The sequence below is a fragment of the Onychostoma macrolepis genome, chromosome 05, assembly GCF_012432095.1.
Source record: "Onychostoma macrolepis isolate SWU-2019 chromosome 05, ASM1243209v1, whole genome shotgun sequence".
Taxonomy (NCBI): Eukaryota; Metazoa; Chordata; class Actinopteri; order Cypriniformes; family Cyprinidae; genus Onychostoma; species Onychostoma macrolepis.
In genome coordinates this window covers 24,937,272-24,958,602 of record NC_081159.1, presented here as the reverse complement: position 1 = coordinate 24,958,602, position 21,331 = coordinate 24,937,272, and the positions used below count along the sequence as shown (strand labels likewise).

General features: G+C 36.0%; 1 protein-coding gene across 2 annotated transcripts in view; it reads left to right on the top strand.

The window, feature by feature from the left end:
• Positions 1 to 21,331, top strand: part of abr (ABR activator of RhoGEF and GTPase) — a 178,314-nt gene that overhangs the window by 18,618 nt on the left and 138,365 nt on the right. The window contains exon 1 of one of the 2 annotated variants that reach the window (XM_058774894.1): positions 15,138 to 15,625. The exons of the other annotated variant lie outside the window; for it this stretch is intronic. Coding sequence (XP_058630877.1) covers positions 15,565 to 15,625 — 61 coding nt within the window. The 5' untranslated portion in view covers positions 15,138 to 15,564. Of the gene's footprint in view, positions 1 to 15,137; positions 15,626 to 21,331 lie in introns of those variants that run through there. 2 annotated transcript variants of the gene reach the window in all.

Genomic DNA, 21,331 nt, shown 5'->3' with positions numbered 1-21,331 from the left:
TTAACTTAGTGTAAATAGAATCTATAGCTATTTGCACTTAGTGTAAATAGCATATCACAAAAATGCTGCTATTTTCACTTAGTGCAAATAGAATCCATTGCTATTTGCACTTCGTGTAAATAGCATCCATCGCTAAGAAAATATGCTATTTTCACTTAGTGTAAATAGCTGCTGCCTTTATTAAAAGCCCTTTTGCCAGAGGCAAATTACCCATTTAACCTACCAAACTAACCCTAACCCTTACCAAAATATTGTTTGTGCATTTGTGCCATATTGCATGAATACATTTTCATTTAACAATTTTGTGTACATCTCATCTCAACTGTATTATGCATATATTAGTTTTATTACCAGCCATCGTCCACTCAGCTTGATACATAGTAGTAGAATCGGCAAAGAAATATAGGTCAGGCGCTATTTATCATGGTAAATTCTTGTAACGTCAAGCTTGTCTGTCAAAGATAATCGGAATCTGACCATCCTGAAAATTGTGATAGATTCACAGCATTTTTACCTATCTGACCTTTATAGCAGGTTTGGAGTACACATGTTCAGTCTGCGTGCATGTACCTTGTCATACGGCATGATCAATGCTGTTTTACCCAAGGGACACATCTGCTGACGGCTTACTGGTCTATCCTGTTTGCTTGATGATTTCCCGTCTGCTATGCAAAGCGGATGTAATGAGGGTGAGACTGTTCATACTTGTGCTGGGTAATGAGCACAATGATTTCTACAGCTGTGCTATGACCAAGCGACTTTGGAGCACGATTAGTGAGTGTTAGCAGCTGACGATTGCTTTTAGAAACATTCCTGAGGGGCATTTAGGCTCACATCACAACTTATGTCATCAGGCCAGGCTGTCAGGAGCATGACATCTTTAGTAATTTAACATGACTTTAATCCAGCTTCATTTGTACAGTAATGAAAAGTCTTTTAAAAAAACAGACTTACCCTAAGTTATAGGCCTTTAGTCAGGATGGAAGCCTGATTAAATATACACAGATGAAAATGAGGCTGTGAGGGATTGACTTACAATGGCATGCACTGCTCTGGTCCTAGATCACATGTAATTTTCACAACTAACAACATTCAAAACTTTCAAAAATGTCAGTTGAACAATCACTATGTTGTTAAACAACAGTAAAATCCATGAAACACTGTACTTTTGTCTCTCCAAGCCTCGTTTTCATTCCTGTCAAAAATTAAAGCATGAAATCAAAATTTACCCTATTCACTAAATACACACATTGCTAGTTTTGAGGTAAACAAATTATCCATGTAAGTTACTCCCATGAAAGTAATTGTTTGTTTTAGTAATCTTAAATCAAAATCTGAACATTTGTTTCCACTCTGGAATGTCCTCCCTTCTGTCATGACGTCAGTTTGACGGGTTGGGCAAAATATTGGTAATCACTTCCCTCCAGCTGTTAGTTTGCTGCGAGTGAGAGATGGAGGTGAAGTGCTAAAATAAAACCCAGCCTCTATTCAATATTCAGTTTCAGTTGGACATGCATCACTGAAATGAAGTTGGCAGCAACTTACGGTTCATTATGGTCAATATGGCACTATAGTGCTACCCTGACTAAGGTCTGTTGTGTAATAATGTAATTGAAAGAGCAGACAATTACTTTTATTATTTTAATCTTTTCTTTTAAAAGTCTCGTAAGCAAGTGTTCAGAGCTCATGCCTTATAAGCATTGGTGCTAAATGAATGAAATTAAAAATTGTACGATGTGTTCTCAGGGCTGCACACAAAAACATACATGCAGCACAAGCAGTGCAGTGAGTGACTCTTTTATTAATGAACTGATCCAAGTGTGATCAGAATTGGTCACAAGTTAGCTTTGAATCAGTCTGAGCAGTTACTAAATCAACATGCATGTTATTAGTCTTCTGACAAACTGACAGACTTCTTTCTAATAACATTCTTGCATTCATCTGCCTTTGCATTTGAGCGCAACACCCACATCTCAAAATCCATTCAACAGTCATTGGATAGGAACAAGTCCCTTCCCTACATCCCCCCCTTTTCAATTATCCGTTACACTCAGATGTACATTACATTATGGAATAAAAGATCTGCCACTACTTCATGACTTTAAATCATTACTGACTGGTTGTTTGTGACAACATTTTTCTTTTTTTTTTTTGGTAATAAATGATAAAATGCATCAACGGTGGATGGGGGCTCCCCGCCACAGAATTCTGTAGAAAACAGTGGGAGGCAGAAACCTCCTGCAATGGGAACATTTTCAACTAATTCATTACAAAACCCCATTATAAAACCATGGAAGACCCCTCGTTACAAACAGACAGGACACAGAAGGAGGTCTAGCTGAAACACCCTGCTGTGCCAGAAACCACAGAGAGGGGCAGAGAATGTGGACTTGTTTAGTGGTTTGTGGGAAGCAGGTTCGTTTTATGGTATTTCCCTCCTCCTCTGTCTGTTTGTCTGTCTGACTCCCCTCTGTGTCTCAGCATACTCGTCTCACATGTCTGGCACAGTAACATATTGTATTTCAAAACCTGACATCTAAAATACTGAACCATGTGGCTCAGCAAGTGTGGTATCCCACATTTACATCCATCCTGCACATAAATGCTTACAGGACACATTTTTTGTGTCTTGCTTGGTCAGTTTTTCACTTTTCACTTTTTTTCTCTTCAGTTGTGCGTGTGTGTGTTAATATGAGTGCATCCCTGTCTTTTCAGAGCGTTCTTCTCTTCATTAGTCTCACTTCTGTCTCGGACCAGGTGAAACAGAGAAGTGCTGGACATTTTTGCAAGGCTTGCATCCTGTGTGTTTTTAAGTTAACAGATGAATTTGTCAAAGGTTATTGTCTTCCTATGACCTTGGCTTTAGTCTGTCAGAGCAGAAGTATTATTAAAAGGATAGTTCACCCTATGAAAATTCTGTCATCATTTACTCACCCTCATGTCGTTTCAAACCTGTATAAAAACATTAAAGAAGATATTTTAAAGAGATTTTTTTCAGTTGAAAGGTTTTACCAGAAGAGTTCATTCATTCAGAGATTTATTTGCGTTCAATAACAAGCAGAATCATTGAATTTTGTTGGATTTTCTTTTACTTTTGATTCTGAATGAGTATGTCATAGCTCTCTTTTTTTCTCTTCAGTGGAATTAAACTGTCAGTGTGGTGTGCAGGGTTAGTAAGACCAGGAGATGATGCACTTACAGTAACAGTGCATTGTGGGAGTTGCCCACTTTGATTACTCACCCTGGGCTTTCTCAACTCTCTGCTCATTCATGGATGATTCCCTCTTATTTCTCTCTCCGTCTCACTTATTAGCTTGTTTACCCGTGGGGACCTCAATTTAGGTGACACAAGTCCCCATTAGTCTGTGCGTATTTAGGTTTAAGTCCTTACCTGAATAGAAAAACAGGTACACACACACACACACACACACACACACACACACAAAACATATCAGGCATGAAGTGTGGTTAGCATTTCCCTTTGAGAGGGTTCTGTGTACTTCTTAGTCAAGTTGTTCAGTTTTTCCTTTTTTTATAGTTTCACTCACATGTGGAACTTTTTTGAAAACTTGGCCTACTACTTATGTTTTTACTTACAGCTGCTGCGATTAACCACTGCAACTCGATTTCTGTACTCTCACAAATGCTTTCATCATAAATAACACATACAAGTAAGAGAGTCATTGTGCAGTGTAGGCAGCATAAGTTGATTATAACTCGACTGTTTTGCCAAAGAACTGAACAAACAAATAATGCTCTACTAAGTCATTCACTGTTGAATGTAAACAGCCAGTTTCCTAACGTTATAGGATTCTTTTGAAGGTAATGTTATTTTTAGTCTGTTGTCTCCTGTCTGTCACTTCAATAACGTGTCAGTGGGCGGGTTAAAGGGGAAATGGTGAAGTATGTGTTGGTCTGTGTTTGCAGGCAGTCTTGTGCTAATGTATTAATCTCCATTACATTACATTTCAATAAAAACTGTTTTTGGACGAGCAAGGAAGGTTTGAGTTCTGAAACTTAGTATGCTTTTAGAGTCCCATAACCTCTTATATGTCAAAAATGTAATTTTTCCATTCATGGCCCCTTTATAAAGCCACATGAAAATGATGTGATTTCAGATTTTCCCCTGTAGAGCAGCAGTACTTTGGAATGCTTTAGCAGTCAGTGTCATGACTTAAACTTTTTTAAACTCGCATCATGAGTATTGCATTTTTAAGTGTCAAGTTAACTTCTGAAATCACTGTTTTTGTGGGCCACAATACATAAGCCATCTGCTATATTGGAACGGTCAAAGTCGGTCCATGAACACTTCAAAGCAAGTTCAAAACTGTAGTTTTATGCATGTATGAATATCTATATCTGGATTAGACTTAAATTTTAAAAGTTACCATATTTTAAAAACCTGTAATATTGAGTTAAAATATAAAAACACAAACAAATACGTTCTCACCTTTGAAAGGTTATCCCATTTCTTCAGGAGTTTAAATCTCTGGGGGTTTTTCAAGCAGAGGCTGTGCAATGTTGCAGAATTTTGGAAAACTCATTTATTTTTACCATGAGTGACAAAACGGTGACTGTTCCAACAATCACACAACAATCCTGGTAAATTGCCGTAAAATGACCAGTATGACACAAATATGCTGTTTTTTTTACTGATAAGAGACCATTCAAGCATCACACCAAAATGCCGATAAATTCTGTGATGTCAGTCATCAGAAACAATCTTTAAAATCTGCACCGTTCATTCGCCTGCATGAGTAGAAGTGCTGTCCAATTTGACAACATTTTTAAATTCTGAGTGACAGGCATAAGGGGATGGTCAGGCTGGGTCTCAAGCGAGACATGTTGAAAAAGGTGCAGTGGTCAAAAATGTCCATCTAGTGCATATAGACTAGATTCATTCTTTAAGGCATTCTACATGCTCATACTGGTTATCTCGTTATGCATTCACACAGAGCACATTACTGGAAATTTACAGCGCTCTCATACTGGTAAATTGCCAGAACAAATTTACCGGTATTTTTGAAAAGGTCTTGTTCACACGTAATCTCTTAACGGTAATTTATCAGTAAAGACTGTATGTGTGAAAGGGGCTAATTTGTGTGGAACAGAGATTCTAAAGGACCTTATACACAATTAGATGTTTTTACATAAGATGCATGCTTGCATTCAAACATTTTTAGCAGCAAGTACACATTTTATGTGTTTGAAAGTATGCACTTTTGCGTCTGTGTATGTACCTACTTCACCATATTTTTAGGGAAAGGTTTTATTCCCAGAAGTGAGCTAAATCTGACAAAATGTCCTTTTGGGGATGTCCTCAATTGTAAAAAGAATAATAAATTAATTTCTTTTTTCTTTTAAAAGCTTTTCTGTTTGGTTTAGGTTATAGTATTTATAGCTAGCTGTAAATAAAAACTGTAGAACTATGTCCCCATTTAGATAGCTAAGTAAATGTGTGTGTGTGTGCATAAAGGTTGTTTTATTTTTATTTTTTTTTCATTTTTAGGTTCGTTTTTACCCACAGTGCTAATGAAGTTGCAAAAACTGACTGTGCTCCTGCAGAGAGTAAACTTTCTAAACAGGAAGAGCGAGGTGTGTGTGTGTGTCTGTGTGTGTGGAGGGCACTGTTTACAGTGTCTGCAGGCAGAGCCCACCATCATTTCCGCTTGGTTTAAATAACCACTAAAACGATTCAAATAACAGAAAATATAAAACCCTGCCTTGATTCTGTGATTCTGAGGCGATGTAGGCTAAGTGTGTGAGTATGTACTGTGAGAATGCTGTTAATGTACAGTAGTGTAAGCTAGATTTGTACTCATGAAGCTCAATTAGAGTGACGCATAAGGAGAAATAAAAGTAAATACTCATGTGTCCACCCACCTACAGACACAAACAGGTTTTTTATGTTCGCAAAGACACTAGAAATCCTACATCATTTCTTACAGTCAGCATGTGTTCAAACCCATGTTGAGAGGTTAAAAATGGAGGACTAAGGGACTTCACAAAGAATGTATTTTTGTTCTGCTTTTTTAATGTACATACGCGATAGATAGATGTGTTTGTTCAAGTTAAAAGAAGTTAAACTTTTAAAAAAGCACACCAAGAACGATAACTATAAAGTTAACTCTATTAGAATCCACATCAGTGCACAATAACGTTTTGTCGCCTGCCGCTTTAAGTGCTTGAGTCAGGTGGATTCTGATTTGCTTCCTATGTTTTTATTGTTCATTAGCTGGAAAATGTTGTGATTGAAAGTGATTTCAACAATATTGATCCTTTGTGCCAATATCATTAAAGCTATAAGGAGGACTTTTCTATTCTTTTACATTTTTACTGTTACTGTTGGTCCCACTTTATATTAGGTGGCCTTAACTACTATGTACTTACTTATTTGAATTAATCATTTGGTACAATGCACTTATTGTGTACGTACATGTTTTTACATTGTACTTATATTTTTAAAAATACCTATATGTAATTACACCTGTAATTAATTTCTGTAATTACATTTTATAATTACACTGTTGACCCATCCCTTACACCTTAACCCACCCTTAAACCTACCCAAACCACCAAACCTGTCCCTAACCTTACCCATATAACACCTCAATAGCAGCAATAGTGTTTTGCAATACAGTATGAACACAATAAGTACATTGTACTTATTTTTTGATGTAAGTACATAGTAGTTAAGGCCACCTAATATAAAGTGTAAACCTTACTGTTTTACTGTTATCGTTACAGTTATTGTCCTTGGTGTGAATGGGCCTTAAGTGATGATAAAAACTACACTTAGCCAAGAGCATGTTTTCTTATAAAATAAAAGGTTCCTGTGCTAATAAACAATATAGTAACAGCTGTGAAACAGATAACAATAAACAATGTTGACACATCATTGTACAGGCCATCTCTTAAAGGGATTGTTCAGCCAAAAATGAAAATTCAATCATTATTTACCCACTTTATTCCAAACCTATCCACCTTATTTTTTGATGCGGAAGTAAGCCGTTTTCTGTGAATGTGCACTACAAACCAGTGTGTTCATAATTAGCATAATACAATAAAATAATATGATGAGACAAATCAGTTTGCAATATCAAGCAGCAAAACAAGCTGTTTTGTACAGCTAAAAATAGCTGGAAGCAAATGACACCGGAAGCCAAACACATTAAATTTACAAATGACCGCACCCACTCTTACGGGAAAAATAAAGTGGATATGACTTGATTTCTTCTGTGAAACACAAAAGGAGATATATTGACTGACATTTAAAAAAAAAAAAAAATTTTTTAAATTAATTTGTGTTTTACACAAGGAGAGACAGGTTTAGAATGACATCAGAGTGAATAAATGATGACAGAATTAAAAAAAAATTTTATGAACCTTTAAGCTTTAACCTTAGCTTTTATGCACGGGATATTCTCTATTCTCTAAACATGTGCCAAATCGGTTGTGCGGATCACTCCGCTGTGGCGACCCCTGATAAAGGGAGCAAGCCGAAGGGAGAGAGAGAGAGAGAGAGAGAGAGAGAGAGAGAGAGATATTCTCTATTAGGGATGGCACTTTATGAATTTATTTAAATTTGATATTTTTTATGTCTAATAACTGTTTTAGGAAAGCAGTGATGCACTCAAGGCCATGTTGTTTTTGAATATATTCATGGCTAAAGAAGCATTTGCTAACAACAGCCTTTAGCCTTGACTTCTCAACAGTGTACATCGAGTGCATTTTTGATATAGCAACAGAGCCACAGTGTTAGGTGATTCAACCTACTGTTGGCTTGCTTACAGCTGGATGGGGGAAAGTATTTTAACCACAAAAAAATAAACCTGTAAATATTACTAGTGCTGACATAACGGCATCACTAGATGGCAGCAGAGTGTTTGTGTGGTCAGTGTTCGGTCAGCAGGCTTTGAATGCATGTGTATAAATGAATGGATTTTAGTTTTTCATAGAGCAGTATTTGCACCAGGCATGATAAAATTTTGGAAAAATCTTATTATATGAAGAGCTCTGTTAGCCACCTCGCACTCTCTATTTCTCTCTTAATCACTCTGTTACTTTATTTCTAACAAAAATACACCTTATATAGTGTAATTTACATTATGGTAATCTACACATTGATGGTCATACTACCCCTAATTAAACATCTCGCACACTATAAATGAATGAAAATAAAAATACCAGGTATATTATTATTCACACCACTGATATTCATATTTGATCAGTACGATGTGAGATGCTCTGTGCATGAACACAAGCAGATATCCGACCACCATACCCACTAGCCAATCAGAGCACAATGCTGTGACCTCAATAGATCAAAGTGATTTTGGTTGGTACAGAATGTGTGGTAGCACATCCACTCAGAAGGGCGTGAGTCTTTGTTTCATTCTTCTAAATGAGAAGCCCTCCCAAGGAACGGCTCTCCTGTCCCACCTGCAGACTGAAGCTTGTAAACACAGCAAATGCACTGTTAAATAAATGAAGGCAAGTACTTATTGTCCAAGCATGTCCAGATGAACTAGCCCATCATGTGTTGTCAGCACACACATTGTTTTTTTGTGGAAAATCCTGAAGTCATGGATATGTGCTTGAAGAAATGAGCCAATTTATCTTCTTCTGTGTTATGATATAGTGATATCGTTTGATTTCATGGGTGTTTTGTGTGTGTTTATGTTTTGAGTTTTGTTTTTGTGTTGTTTAGTTTGTTTTATGTTGTGTTTGTTTTTTGTTTTGTATTTTTTTGTTTGTTTTTGTTTATTTGTATACGATCTTTAGCAGTATAATCAATTAAACAGCCATACTTGTTTTATGTTTTGTTCTTTGCTTTGTTTTTATTTTTTTGTCTGGTAATTTATTTATTATTTTGTTATTTGTATAGAATCTTTAGCAGTATAGTCTATTAAACAGTCATTTTTTGAAATTGCACAGGGGAGGGGGGGCAATTAACAGCCATGTTAATTGCTTAACATGGCTGGTGATTTGAGGAAGATAGCGGTGATGAGAACAGACAGAGGGACAGAAGCAAAGTGGATGATGGGAGAGGAAAAACTCAACTTGTGTGGGGTTTAGGGCTGAGGTTTAGGGTTTGCAAGTGCATACTTGACCTGTCAGTTTTAATTAATGTGATACTACATCCCCCCATGATTCAGTACCCACCCTCTGTTTGCACCCCTTCTCTTGCTTTCTCTCTCTGTTTTTATCTTTCCTCCCAGTAGTCATATGCCCATGCTGCCAGAAAGCAGAGGGTCTATAGCATCAGTCATACCCACAGCGGTGGGACTTGTCTTGGAGCTCAGCTCAGAGAGGAGGTGAGATAAGGTGGGTGAAGGAATAAAATCAGAATTAGAATCAGAATGAGATTTATTTCCAAGTATGTTTACAAACAAAGAATTTGTCTTGATGACAGAAGAAGCTTTCAGTGCACAAAACAACAACAACAGGACACAGATAGTAAAAAAATAATATAAAATACGATATTCGTGGTTTGCTTTATTTTTATTAAATAAATGCAGCCTTGGTGAGCATAAGAGACTATATAAATAAATCAATACGTTAATTGTAATTATTCCAAACAATGTAGACAAATTACATACATACACAAATGTGATTTAAAAAGTGCACAGACACCAGCACAGCACCATTTTGTTGGAAAAGCTCTATGGCTTTCCCATCAGTCAGAGGGGCAGGGCGAAACACTGTATGTTTTTGAGCAATAAGATCCAGCTCCATTCAGTGCTAATGACAGCGGTCTGGAGCTCTCTCCACAGAGCATGTTAATGGCTTTCTGACCGCTCAGCAAGATCAAGCATCAATTTTTTATTGGCCATTTGTGATTCAACAGGAAGAGACTTTATATTCTATTATATAGTCCCACTTTATATTAGGTGGCCTTAACTACTATGTACTTACATTTAAATTAATCATTTGATATAGTGCACTTATTGTGTACATACATGTTTTTACATTGTACTTATATTTTTTTAAATACCTGTATGTAGTTACATCTGTAATTAATTTCTGTAATTACCTTTATAATTACTCTGTTGACCCATTCCTTACACCTTAACCCACCCTTAAACCTACCCATACCACCAAACCTGTCCCTAACCTTACCCATATAACACCTCAATAGCAGTAAAAGTGTTTTGCAATACAATAAGTACATGGTACTTATTTTTTGATGTAAGTACAGTAGTTAAGGCCACCTAATATAAAGTGTGACCAGCAACTGTTTGGTTTTCCACGTTCCTTAAAAAAGCATTTATGTTCAGCAGAAGAAAGAAACTCAATCAGGTTTAAAACAACTTTTGAGTGAGTAAATGGTGGTGTAAAAATAAAACACTATGACGGAGTTGACAAACAGATGACAGAATTTTTATTTTTGGGTTAAATATTCCTTTAATGTTAATAAAACAACAAAAACACAAAGAGAAAAATCACTCACTACTCTTGACTGAAAAAACTTTAATACAGTTGCTTTAGGAATCGGTCTATATAGTGTTTTATTTTTATATTTGTCCATTCAGTTTCTTGAATGCTCCTGCTAAATACACCTGTTGTACCTGAAAATAAGCACTGTTTGTTTTAGTTGTATATTATGTGTAGTTGTAATGTGTATCTTTGTTCTTATTTTTTAATAACAAAGATAAAATAATGACAAACATTTTTATCTTTGCCCACTTTGGCCTAAATATCTGCCTATATATATATATATATATATATATATATATATATATATATATATATATATATATATATATATATATATATATATATATATATATATATATATATATATATATATATATATATATATATATATATATATAAATATAAAAATTTTTTTTTTTTTTGGTTAACTTAAAAGGCTTTGTCTTTATAATAGGAAATTAGTTTGGCTGTAATTCTCAGACAACTTGCAAAATAGTAAAACCAACATGACAAAGAATCGTGATAAAATCGTGAATCGTGATATTCTAAAAAAAAAAATGTATATGATATTTTTTCCATATTGCCCACCCCTAATTTAAATGGTTGCTGCAATAAAACCTTGTTTTCATGACAGATTTATTCAAACATACATTAAATAATGACAACAGGTTAAGTAAAAATAAATTGAATAGGTAATATATATGCATATATTTAGCAAAATGCTCTTATCTAGAGTTACTTTTTTTTCATGAGCATTGAATGGCTTCCCTAACATTAAGTGACATTGTTTACAAGCTTTATTGTTTACAAGTTTTATTTCCGTCTTTCTGCGCTTGAAACACTGATTGAGTGATTACATGGCACATAATACATTTTGTCAAATTGTTCTGTTTCTTTCAACATATCTTCTGTTGTTCATACGTGTTTATTCATGCGATAACTAGTAGTAAAGAGGAAGAGATGATCTGTTTAGAACTTATACAATTCCTTTTCCTCCATAATCACTTTTCAGCCACATCATCCATTTTTCATCAGTCAAACATAAACTTCCTTTCATCAAATCATGCTGATGCAACAACTCAACAGAACTCAATATTCCGAACATTTGAATTGTAAATCATCATTTTGTTTCCACAATATACGAGCGTGGCGGCTCAGTGAATTTAAATGAATCTTCCACATACTTTTTTTAGTCATTTTTGTGGATCTGTGTGAACGGGGATCATTTTGACCACATTTTCGTTTGTATGCAAGACTTTTCAAAAACTCAATGGAAAAACGCTTCTGTTTTTAGTGCAGTCATTGTCGTGTACGTACCCTAAGACAAGGTTTAGCTCCAAATTGCAATCCAACCCAAATCAAACACATCTGAACAAGCAAATAAAGGTCTGCAGGATTACTCGGGTGAGTTTAATCAAGGTTGGCGCTAAATTCAGAGTTCCCAGTTGAAACTTTTAACTGGAATGCCCTCCCAAGTCAAGAGTTCTGACTCAGAATCCAATACAGCTGCTCAGTGCATCAACAGAAGAGAAACAGTAGTAATATATTGTTTATTAGAACTTATTTTTGTTTGTGTCTCAATAAACTCAGTGGTGCACACAGTACTATCCAACCTCTATTTGTGGACTTGATACTGTGACATTATCTGTACAAAATACTGCTTGTATGTGTTTTTAATCGACTGGTATTGCTAATAATGATGTCCTTATTGGAACACAGTCCATTTGGGTGTGAAGTCATTTCCAGCTCTGACATATGACTTCCAAAGTAAATGGAACACAGCATTAACTTGGCAGGAAAGTGAAGCTTGATTTTGGGGTTTAAACATCAGTATTGCTTCAGCCCAGCCCTAGCATCCACACGTTATCAGCCATAACATTAAAATAATAATGTTTTTCGGAGCCAGCATTTTAATATCAGTGGACAAAATAATTGATAATGACTAACCATATTAATTCAGTTTGTTTGTTTTGTTTTGATATATATATTTTGTACGTTTCCTTGAGCGTGTCTGCGTAATGTAATGTTATTCTTCTTTGTGCCCAGTTTGTGTTGCCCCTCACTCACACAAGCCCCCGTTGTGTTGGTGTCCTGTTGGCCTTCATCCAGAAACAAAGGGCTGCGTGTGTGTGTGTGTGTGTGTGTGTGTGTGTGTGTGTGTGTGTGAGAGTGTGTTATGCTATATATCTATATTTGATAAACCGCTACTTATCTCTGCCACGAGTAGCGACACACACACACACACACACACACACACACACACACACACACACACACACATAAGAACTTGTTTCTGCCTGTTTTTTTTTATGTGTGTGTGTTTGACCCATATTATTCTGCTCTTTGTTTTAACGTTCTGTCACTTTGAATAGTCTCATGCATAGACACAACTGGATTGTGCAGAGATTGCTTTGTGCTTGCAGAGCGCACACGTTTACATGCCCACATGCACACACACACACACACACACACACTTGGCAAGAGACAGTGCTTTAATTTGGGGTCTTTGGGGGCCTTTCTAAAGGTCTGACTTCAGAAGACCTCTGGCGAGACATTAGAGTATGTGTTTATGAGTTTGTGCACATATATAGATCTTAAGTGTTTAAGTGGATACTCTGAGATACCCAGTTTATGTATGAATCTGTAATGAGCAAGTATACTGTACGTGTGTGTGTGTGTGTGGATGGTATTCTTTGTGTTGGGCTTAGTGCCGGCAGCTTGCTGTGAGAGGTTGGGGGGGAATCCTCCCAGAGCCTTTGTGTCCTAATTGAAGTTGTTCAGTCTGGCTTATCACAACCCATGCCCTGTGTGTATATGTGGGGGTGGGGTTTGGGGGAAGAGGGCTGTCTTTTTAGGGGTTTGTAATGGGGGTTTCTTGTTGCCCAAGGCATGATGCATGAAGTTCATTCCCTCTCTCTCTCAGTTAATTGGCATCTTTATCAGTGGAATGAAGGGAGGGCTTGTAAACATTGATTTCATTGTTATATACATGATTGGGTGAGATGTGTCTTGTGAAGTAAGCAGGCCTTTGTAGTTCAGAGAGTTTAATTAAGGCATCCTAATGAAAGAGCATGATACTGTGTATTGAGATGAGCTGTATTTTTATTTTTTTGTATATCATTGTAATTAGAGGTACTCCGATATTATTATTATTATTTTATTATTATTATTTTTTTTATTATTATTATTTTTTTAAATCTTATGCATGTTCTAGAAGCATGAAATATTAGGGATTCTCCAATGTCCAAATTCTGGCCAGTAATGATAAGCCAATAATTGATGTTAGCCAGCAACCAAGAAAGAAAAACAAACAAACATATAAATACATACATACATACATACATGCATGCATGCATGCATACATACATACATACATACTGCTGAAAAAAACTGATGAAGAAACTTCACTACCATTCTATTCATTGGAATCGGTAACAAATATTTGGACAGAAAAAAATTTAAGCAGTTAAACTTTTTTCACCATTGATAATAAGAAATGTTTCTTGAGCACCAAATCAGCATATTAGAATAATTTCTGAAGGATCATGTGACACTAAAGTAATGACTGCTGAAACTTCAGTTTTACCATTTCAGGAACTAATTACATTTTAAAATTAATATTTCACAGTATTGACATTTTTATGTATTTAAGCAAACTTTTGAATGGTATTGTGTGCATATGTGTTTTAATAGTGCAGAAAAAATATTGCATAACCAGTTCTTTCTTTCGTTCTTTCTTTCGTTCTTTCTTTCGTTCTTTCACAATGAAACATATGGTGTTTGTGGTGACAGTATATGGAAAAAAATAACATTTATAACTGGAAGTTATATAACTAAGGTTATTTAAGCAACTTAAATCACATAGCATAACTAATAACTCTGTTTCAGCTGAAGTTATTATAAAGTACACTAGTGCAGTTATAATCTGTGTACTATGTTGTGATTGATTAATGCTGTGTGACATGGCAGAAAAACATACCGCCTCGCCACATGACTGAACGTCACAACACATTATATTTCATGCTGGTAGACTTATTTTGATATTAAGCTTGAAATGCATTAAAAAAAAATAGTTCAGCTTTGAAACTGAAAAACTTCTATATAATAATACACAGTTTCTCCTTTTGATCCATATACTGTATGACACCCTGGACACATAGGAAGCACATTCATATGAATGTATCTGGTATGTAGAGAGTGCCAGTGTGAGATGGGCGTCCTTGTGCATATCTCACACAGCATGAGCATCATCAGCCTCTCCAGGAGCTGTGAGAATGAGATGATGAGCTGCCACAGGAACCGACGGAGAGAGATTTGACACGGCCCATCTGCTCCAGACCTTACACACTCCTCAGTGGATTCTTCCCTCTCTCCTTCCATCTATCTGCATCCCTCATTCTTTCATGTCTCTGAACCAGCCTCCTGCTGCGTGTGTTTCTCCATCCATCTCCTCTCCTCCAGAGTTTAGTGGTTCTGGTTTAGCTTTGCTGCTCTCTTCAAAACATGTAAACACACACACACGGAGCAATATATTTAATATTTAGAATATATTTGCAATGGGTTTTTTTCCACAGCTTTTTTTTTAATCATCCATGTAAAAATCGAAATCACCAAAATTCAGGCATTGAGTTATGAACTTCAATATTCTTAAGAATTTGTTCCAATCCCGAATCCTAAGCATAAACAACAGTAATAGTGTACTTGCCTTAGCGAGCGCCACTAATTAGAGATAAGAGTGAATGAAAAAGAAAGAAAGGATGAAAGATGACAGGAAAGAGGCAGTGGATCGAAAAAAAGAGGATTGAGTGAGTGAGCGAGCGAGAGAGAGAGAGAGAGAGAGAGCGGAGGAGGAGTACCTCCCTTCACATAGCAACCGTTGGCAGCAAGCGGCTCCAGCCTGTTGTCTTACATGTGAGGAGCCATAGTACAAACCGTCACGCACACTGACTCGTGGATCTCTCCTCAGCAATACACAACAGCTTCATATATCAAACTCAGATATGTCCAGCTCCCTCCGTAATCACTAAGGAGATCAGGCGAGTGAAGGGGAGTGAGAGAGTGTCTGAAAAGAGCGGGGGAGCGTTTGGAGGAGACGCAGCACTGGAGGAGACGGAAGACGGGGGGATGGAGCACCTGAGCACTCGCGAGCTGCCCAGGCTCTCCTGGATAGACACGCTTTACAGCAGTACGTACTGAAACCTCTTTCCTCAGTGTGTGTGTGTGTGTGAGAGGGTTGTGCTGAATTTGCTTGTGCTAATGTTGTTATCTTCAGCTCTATTTGAATGAGGCTCTCAGACATGTTGTGTTTGTTGTTTAGTAACTGTTTGATCTGTGATGACTGTCAGGCCAAGTGATACGTAAATATGGAAGTAAAAAAGTACCATGGTATATATCAAAGTACCCTGGTTTTCTTAATATGTCACAGTACTATAGTGTCACTTCAGTATTTTTATTGTATGTAAAAAGTCTACATACAATAAAACTATAAGCCATTCCTCTTTATGCCTTATTTTTCCCCTATTTCTTCACATTTTTCCTGGTCTTCTTCTTTTTTTTGCCTTTTTCTTTTCCCTTTCTCTTCCTTTTTTTTTTTGTCTTTTTACCCCTCTTTTACCCTTGTCTTTATTTTCTCTTTCCTCTTTCTTCCCTCTCTCCTCCCTCCTCTCCTTTCTTCCCTTTTTCAATCATATATTCCTTATATTTTCCTGTCTTCTTTCTTTCTTTTTTTCTTGCTTTCCATTCAGTGTTGAAATAAGGCTGAAATTAAATAAAGTATAAATAGTAATAACTTAACAAAATAAATAAATAAAAATAAAAATGCATATATAATAATAATAATAATAATAATAATAATAATAATAATAATAAAAACAAAAATAAAACTTAAAATAGAAATGTTGCCTTGGCACTAAAAAAGTACTGCAATAAAGTACAAAATGAAAACTGAAAACATAAAAATAACAGCTAATTCAAAATATTAATAAATTACTGTTTTAGGATAAATAATACTAAAACAACAGTTTACTTCTGTTGCATTTTATCCTCGTTTCTCATACTTCTCTCTACTTTATTTTCCCTCTTATTTCCTTTTCCCCTCTCATTCCTTTCTTCCTTCTTTTTCTACTTTCTCAGTTCATTCTCTCTCACCTATTACTTTCTTCTGTCTCTCATCCTTGTTTTCTCTCATTTTTTCTTCTCGCATCCTTTTCTTATGTCATATCTTTCTTACCTTATCTTTTCCCTTTCTTCCCAGTCTCATCCCTGTCTTCCTTTATCTTTTCCTGCTTTCTAATTCCCTTTTCCATCCCTTCCTTTCTCCCCCTTTCTCCCTCTTGTGTCTTTTTCTACCTTTTCTTTTCCTTCTCTCTCTCACATCTTTCCCTTTCTTCCTTCCCTCATCTCTCTTTTCTCTTATCATTCATCACCTTTTGTTTTCCTTTTCTCATGCCTGTCTTCTCACTTTGTCGGCTTTCTCTTTTCCTTCTTTCTTCCCTCTCATCCTTCTCGAGTTCCCTATCACTTCCTGTCACATAAAAAATATGCCTAATTTCCATGGTTGACTGTAATAAAACAAATTTGTTTGTATAAGACCCAAAGTACATGCTGTTCTCATGAATATTCAAATGTTGTGTTGACTGTTTACAGTCAGATGGGCTCTTTATCTCTGGGTGGAAGTCATGTGGGCAGAAGCGGTCAGCGGGGGTTTGTGGGCAATGCTGGACTGAGAAGATGCACTTGTTGTGGTTGTTTAGTCTGCCGTTCATTTGCTCCGACTGTAAGGTTGAGTTACATAAAGGGCTTTCAGAGAACGTTAAATGGAGGAAAGGCTGGCAGAAACGCACAGATCACGCTGGAAGGGATGGAGGGGTAATGGAGCGCTGAGAGAGAGAGAGGGAGAGCTTATTTCATTCACTACAGAGAATCCATTGAGTTAACCAGGAAAGCACTAATCCACCGCAAACACCACCCTCCCCACCCCATAATTTCACACTGAATTATGTGAGATTTGTGTGTGTTTGTGCGTGAGTGACGGTGTGTGTGTGTCTGTATGATAATGTATATAATTGGTAATTCAAGAAAAGGGGCAATCGCCCCACAAGATGTCATTAGTTTCACCCCTCATCCTCCCCTGTTTACACCCTCACATGTTGTGTGTGTGTGTGTGTGTGCGCGCGTTTAGTGCATACTAGTATTACCATGTCAGTGCTCCTGTGCTTCAGGACTGAGGGAGCAGGAAGCATAATTAGTGTTGTTTTTCTGACCATGGTTCATGGTATGTATTTGTCTGTTTTGAGCACTATAATTTAAAACAATTATAAATAGATTATTACAAATCTTATCTTTATCACTTAATAATGTTTTATTTAATTATATCTATCTATTTATCTATCTATCTATCTATCTATCTATCTATATATATATATATATATATATATATATATATATGTGTGTGTGTGTATATATGGATATATTTATATATTTATTTATATATTTTTACATTTGTACATTTTATAAATACAAAACATTATTTACAAGTATATAATTATGAAAACATTTTTAAAAACAAAATGAACATAAAATAAAACAAAAATGAAATTATATATATTTTTAAAATACATAATTAGACTTTTATGTTCATTTTGTTTCATTTAATATGATTTATTCTAATTCCTATTTCATTTGCATGCTTGTTTTATTTGTCTCTACTGTGGTAAAACATATGCACACGTCTGGTCACCCTAATAAATTACTACATTAAATAATAATAGTAAATATTAAATTACTACACTACATTTAATTGAAATGGAGAGAAAGGAAGATTTCAAGAGAACAAAAGAACGAGTGATTTTAAGAGAATTCAGCCCCTGATATGTAGATATTTTCAGAGCTAAATTACCTCACAGGGGTAAAACATCTCTTCAGCAGGATGCATTCAGCTTTTGTCTGGTTTTGATGACCTTACCTGTGAAGAGACCATTAAAAGCACAAACCCAAATCAAAGCCCTCCTCAGTCTCTGTCAGTCATGAACTCTTTAACAAATTACCCCAGCACTCATTAACATACACTAACAATCCTCATTAACTGCTTTGAAGCGGTAAAAACAGGGCTTTTGGATTCGCTTGGACTGATTCTGTTTTTATTGTTTGAACCTTTTTTGTTCAGTGCTGATGGTACTGCCTTGTTAAAAAAGAAAAAAGTACAGCCATTTAATAATTTATGGGCGTTATTAAACATTAAAAGGCTTTCTTGCTTAATAAAGGATGTACATTTCAAATGACATGATGTTTCCATGGAGGATAATATCAATATTAGTGAGAGTATAGCCTATTAACAGCAGCAAATATAATCGTAGTTAATGTTTTCATAACATGCCAATGGGGAATTCGCATTGCCAGATTAATTCTCACGAAAGCATAAAAATAAAATACATTAGTCATCATTGTATTTATGCATCTCTTCATCAGTTTGTTTATCTGTTCATTTAAGCTCTGTCTATGGAATGTAAATGGATTCATTCTGGTTATTAAAGCCATATATTCAGCTGATCTCTGTGGATCTCTCTTCCACCTCCTCACAGCATTTTCTCTATTTGCCTCGCTGATATCATCTCCTGCCTCCTCTACACTCTTTCTCTGCTCGGTTGTCATGGTTTCCTCTGTTCAGAGTGGTTGAGAGGCAGTAAACTTAGTCAGACATTGATGTGGAGTGTGTGTGTGTGTGTGTGTGTGTGTTCAGGTCCAGCAGCTGTGGTCAAACTCTCTTTGTTAGACTGAATCAGGCTGGTAGAACATGCGTCTCGAGGGATTATTCTCTCTCACTGAGATATTCCCTCCTCCTGTCACTTCCTGTATATCTGCATCTTTGTTGTGTGTCAGATTCAACACACACGCATTATCACACTCAAATCCTCTCCTTTAGAGTCTCCCAGCTATCATATTGGCTTTATGTATGTTATCTGGAGTGAGTTGAGCACTCTGTAGAGCTTTAGTTGTGATGCTGTAAGATACAGTAACTGACTGACACACTCTTCTACATTTTCCTTCTCTCTGGGGGTGTTTTTCCTTTCTGGTCAGGAAAAAAATCAAGGTAATTTGTTGTAATCAAACCCTTTTATGAAATAAAAACCCCTTTTTGAAAAGCACTATGTAGATTTGAAAGAAAATGCGAGTCAAAATGCACTGTAAAGTAGATGATTTACTTTTTTGCACACACAATTTGTCTGAAATTTCTCTGTGACATGTGACCTTAACTGTTTTATAGTCTTGTCGGTGAAATTACAAATTTGTTTACTTAGAAAAGCACTAGCACACCTCTTATCAATAAGCCGTATGTGTATTCAGTCCCATATAATATTCTTAGTAAGACTCTCCCATGTAAATTGTTTCATACAACCATCTTTATCATCCCGTTTTCCACAATACTCCTCATAATCCCCTTTGTGTCATTTAGCTTCAGAGGCACACAGCAATATTGAGCACAGTTGCTCTTATGTGACTGTACATGAGCATCGGAAGAGCCCTGTTACATAAGAGAGAGAGTGAGAGAGAGAGAGAGATACCTACTATTACAGGAGGGACGTTGACATTTATGGATGTTTTCTCAGCAAACCAGCTTACAAGAAAGTTCACATACTGTGCTAGTGGCATTTACCAAAGCAGCTAGACAAGAGCACAAGTGCAGTACTAAAGCTGGATGTCAAGTGTGTGGATGAGCACTAGAGTCTGTGTAATCCTGCTGACTGGAGAGGCTCTCCACAGTGATTTGAGAGGTGTGCAGGGGTCAGGGGTCTAAAAAAAAGGTGCATTTGGGTTTTTAGGCTTGATGTGAAGTGGATTATAAAATAAATTAAAAAAAATACAGAATTTTTAAAAGTTTTTATTTTTATTACATGTAGTACAGTTTCAAAGACAATGAGGAATAAAAGAAAAATATTGCTTTCATAATAATAATAATTTATTTGTTGATGACGTTTATTAGAATTGTAGATGTAAATATGCCACATTGAAATTGAATTCAGCAGCACATGCTTTTTTAATAATTCATTATAAAAATGTTTTTGAAATGAAATTTTTTTTTTTTTTCGAACTTTGTGAAATATTATTAAAACAACTGTTTTCTAATTTAATATAAAGTGTAATTTTGTTTCCTGTGATGCAAATCTTAATTTTCTGCTGGCATTACTGCAGGCTTCAGTGTCACATGATCCTTCAGAAATCATTCTAATATGCTACTTTGCTGCTCAAGTAACATTTCAAATGATGCAGTGGCACCCATACATATCCATAATTCCTATATTTGGCTCTTAATACAGAATTTTCCTTTCATTAATTGAGAGGCTTTCTCTGTGTTTAGTTTGTGTACTGTGGCCATGTCAGCCTTCATTTTGTTTGAGCTCTGTTCTCATGGATGCCTGTGGGCAGTGAAGTCTTTATGAGAGATGGCTTTCCTGGGTTTTATGTAGAGCTGTAAAGGGGATTGTTGAGCTCAATGGCCCTAGTGTGATTCTCTTGATGCCCTGGTGAGGTCTTCAGTTAGGCTCTTCAGTTAAATAAAATGAGTAAAGGTGCATAAGTTGCATGACAAAGACTTAACATGTAAATTCTGCTTGCAATTGTATAGTGAGGTTAGGTTAAATTTGCATCACAAGACTTGGAATGTAGCACAAAAATTCTATGGACCACTTTTATGATACTTTTATGGCGCTCTTTGTCATTTTGGATCCTCGTTCACTTTCATTATATGGCTTTTAATTAATTATTTATAAACAATGAATGAAGTTAGTCTAATGACTTCTAAGGCACAGAGAGAGAGAAAGAGAGGAAAGAGACCCATTACAGCAATTTAAGAACTGTTCTGAATAGAGACAGTCGCTCTTTTGCTCTTACATAA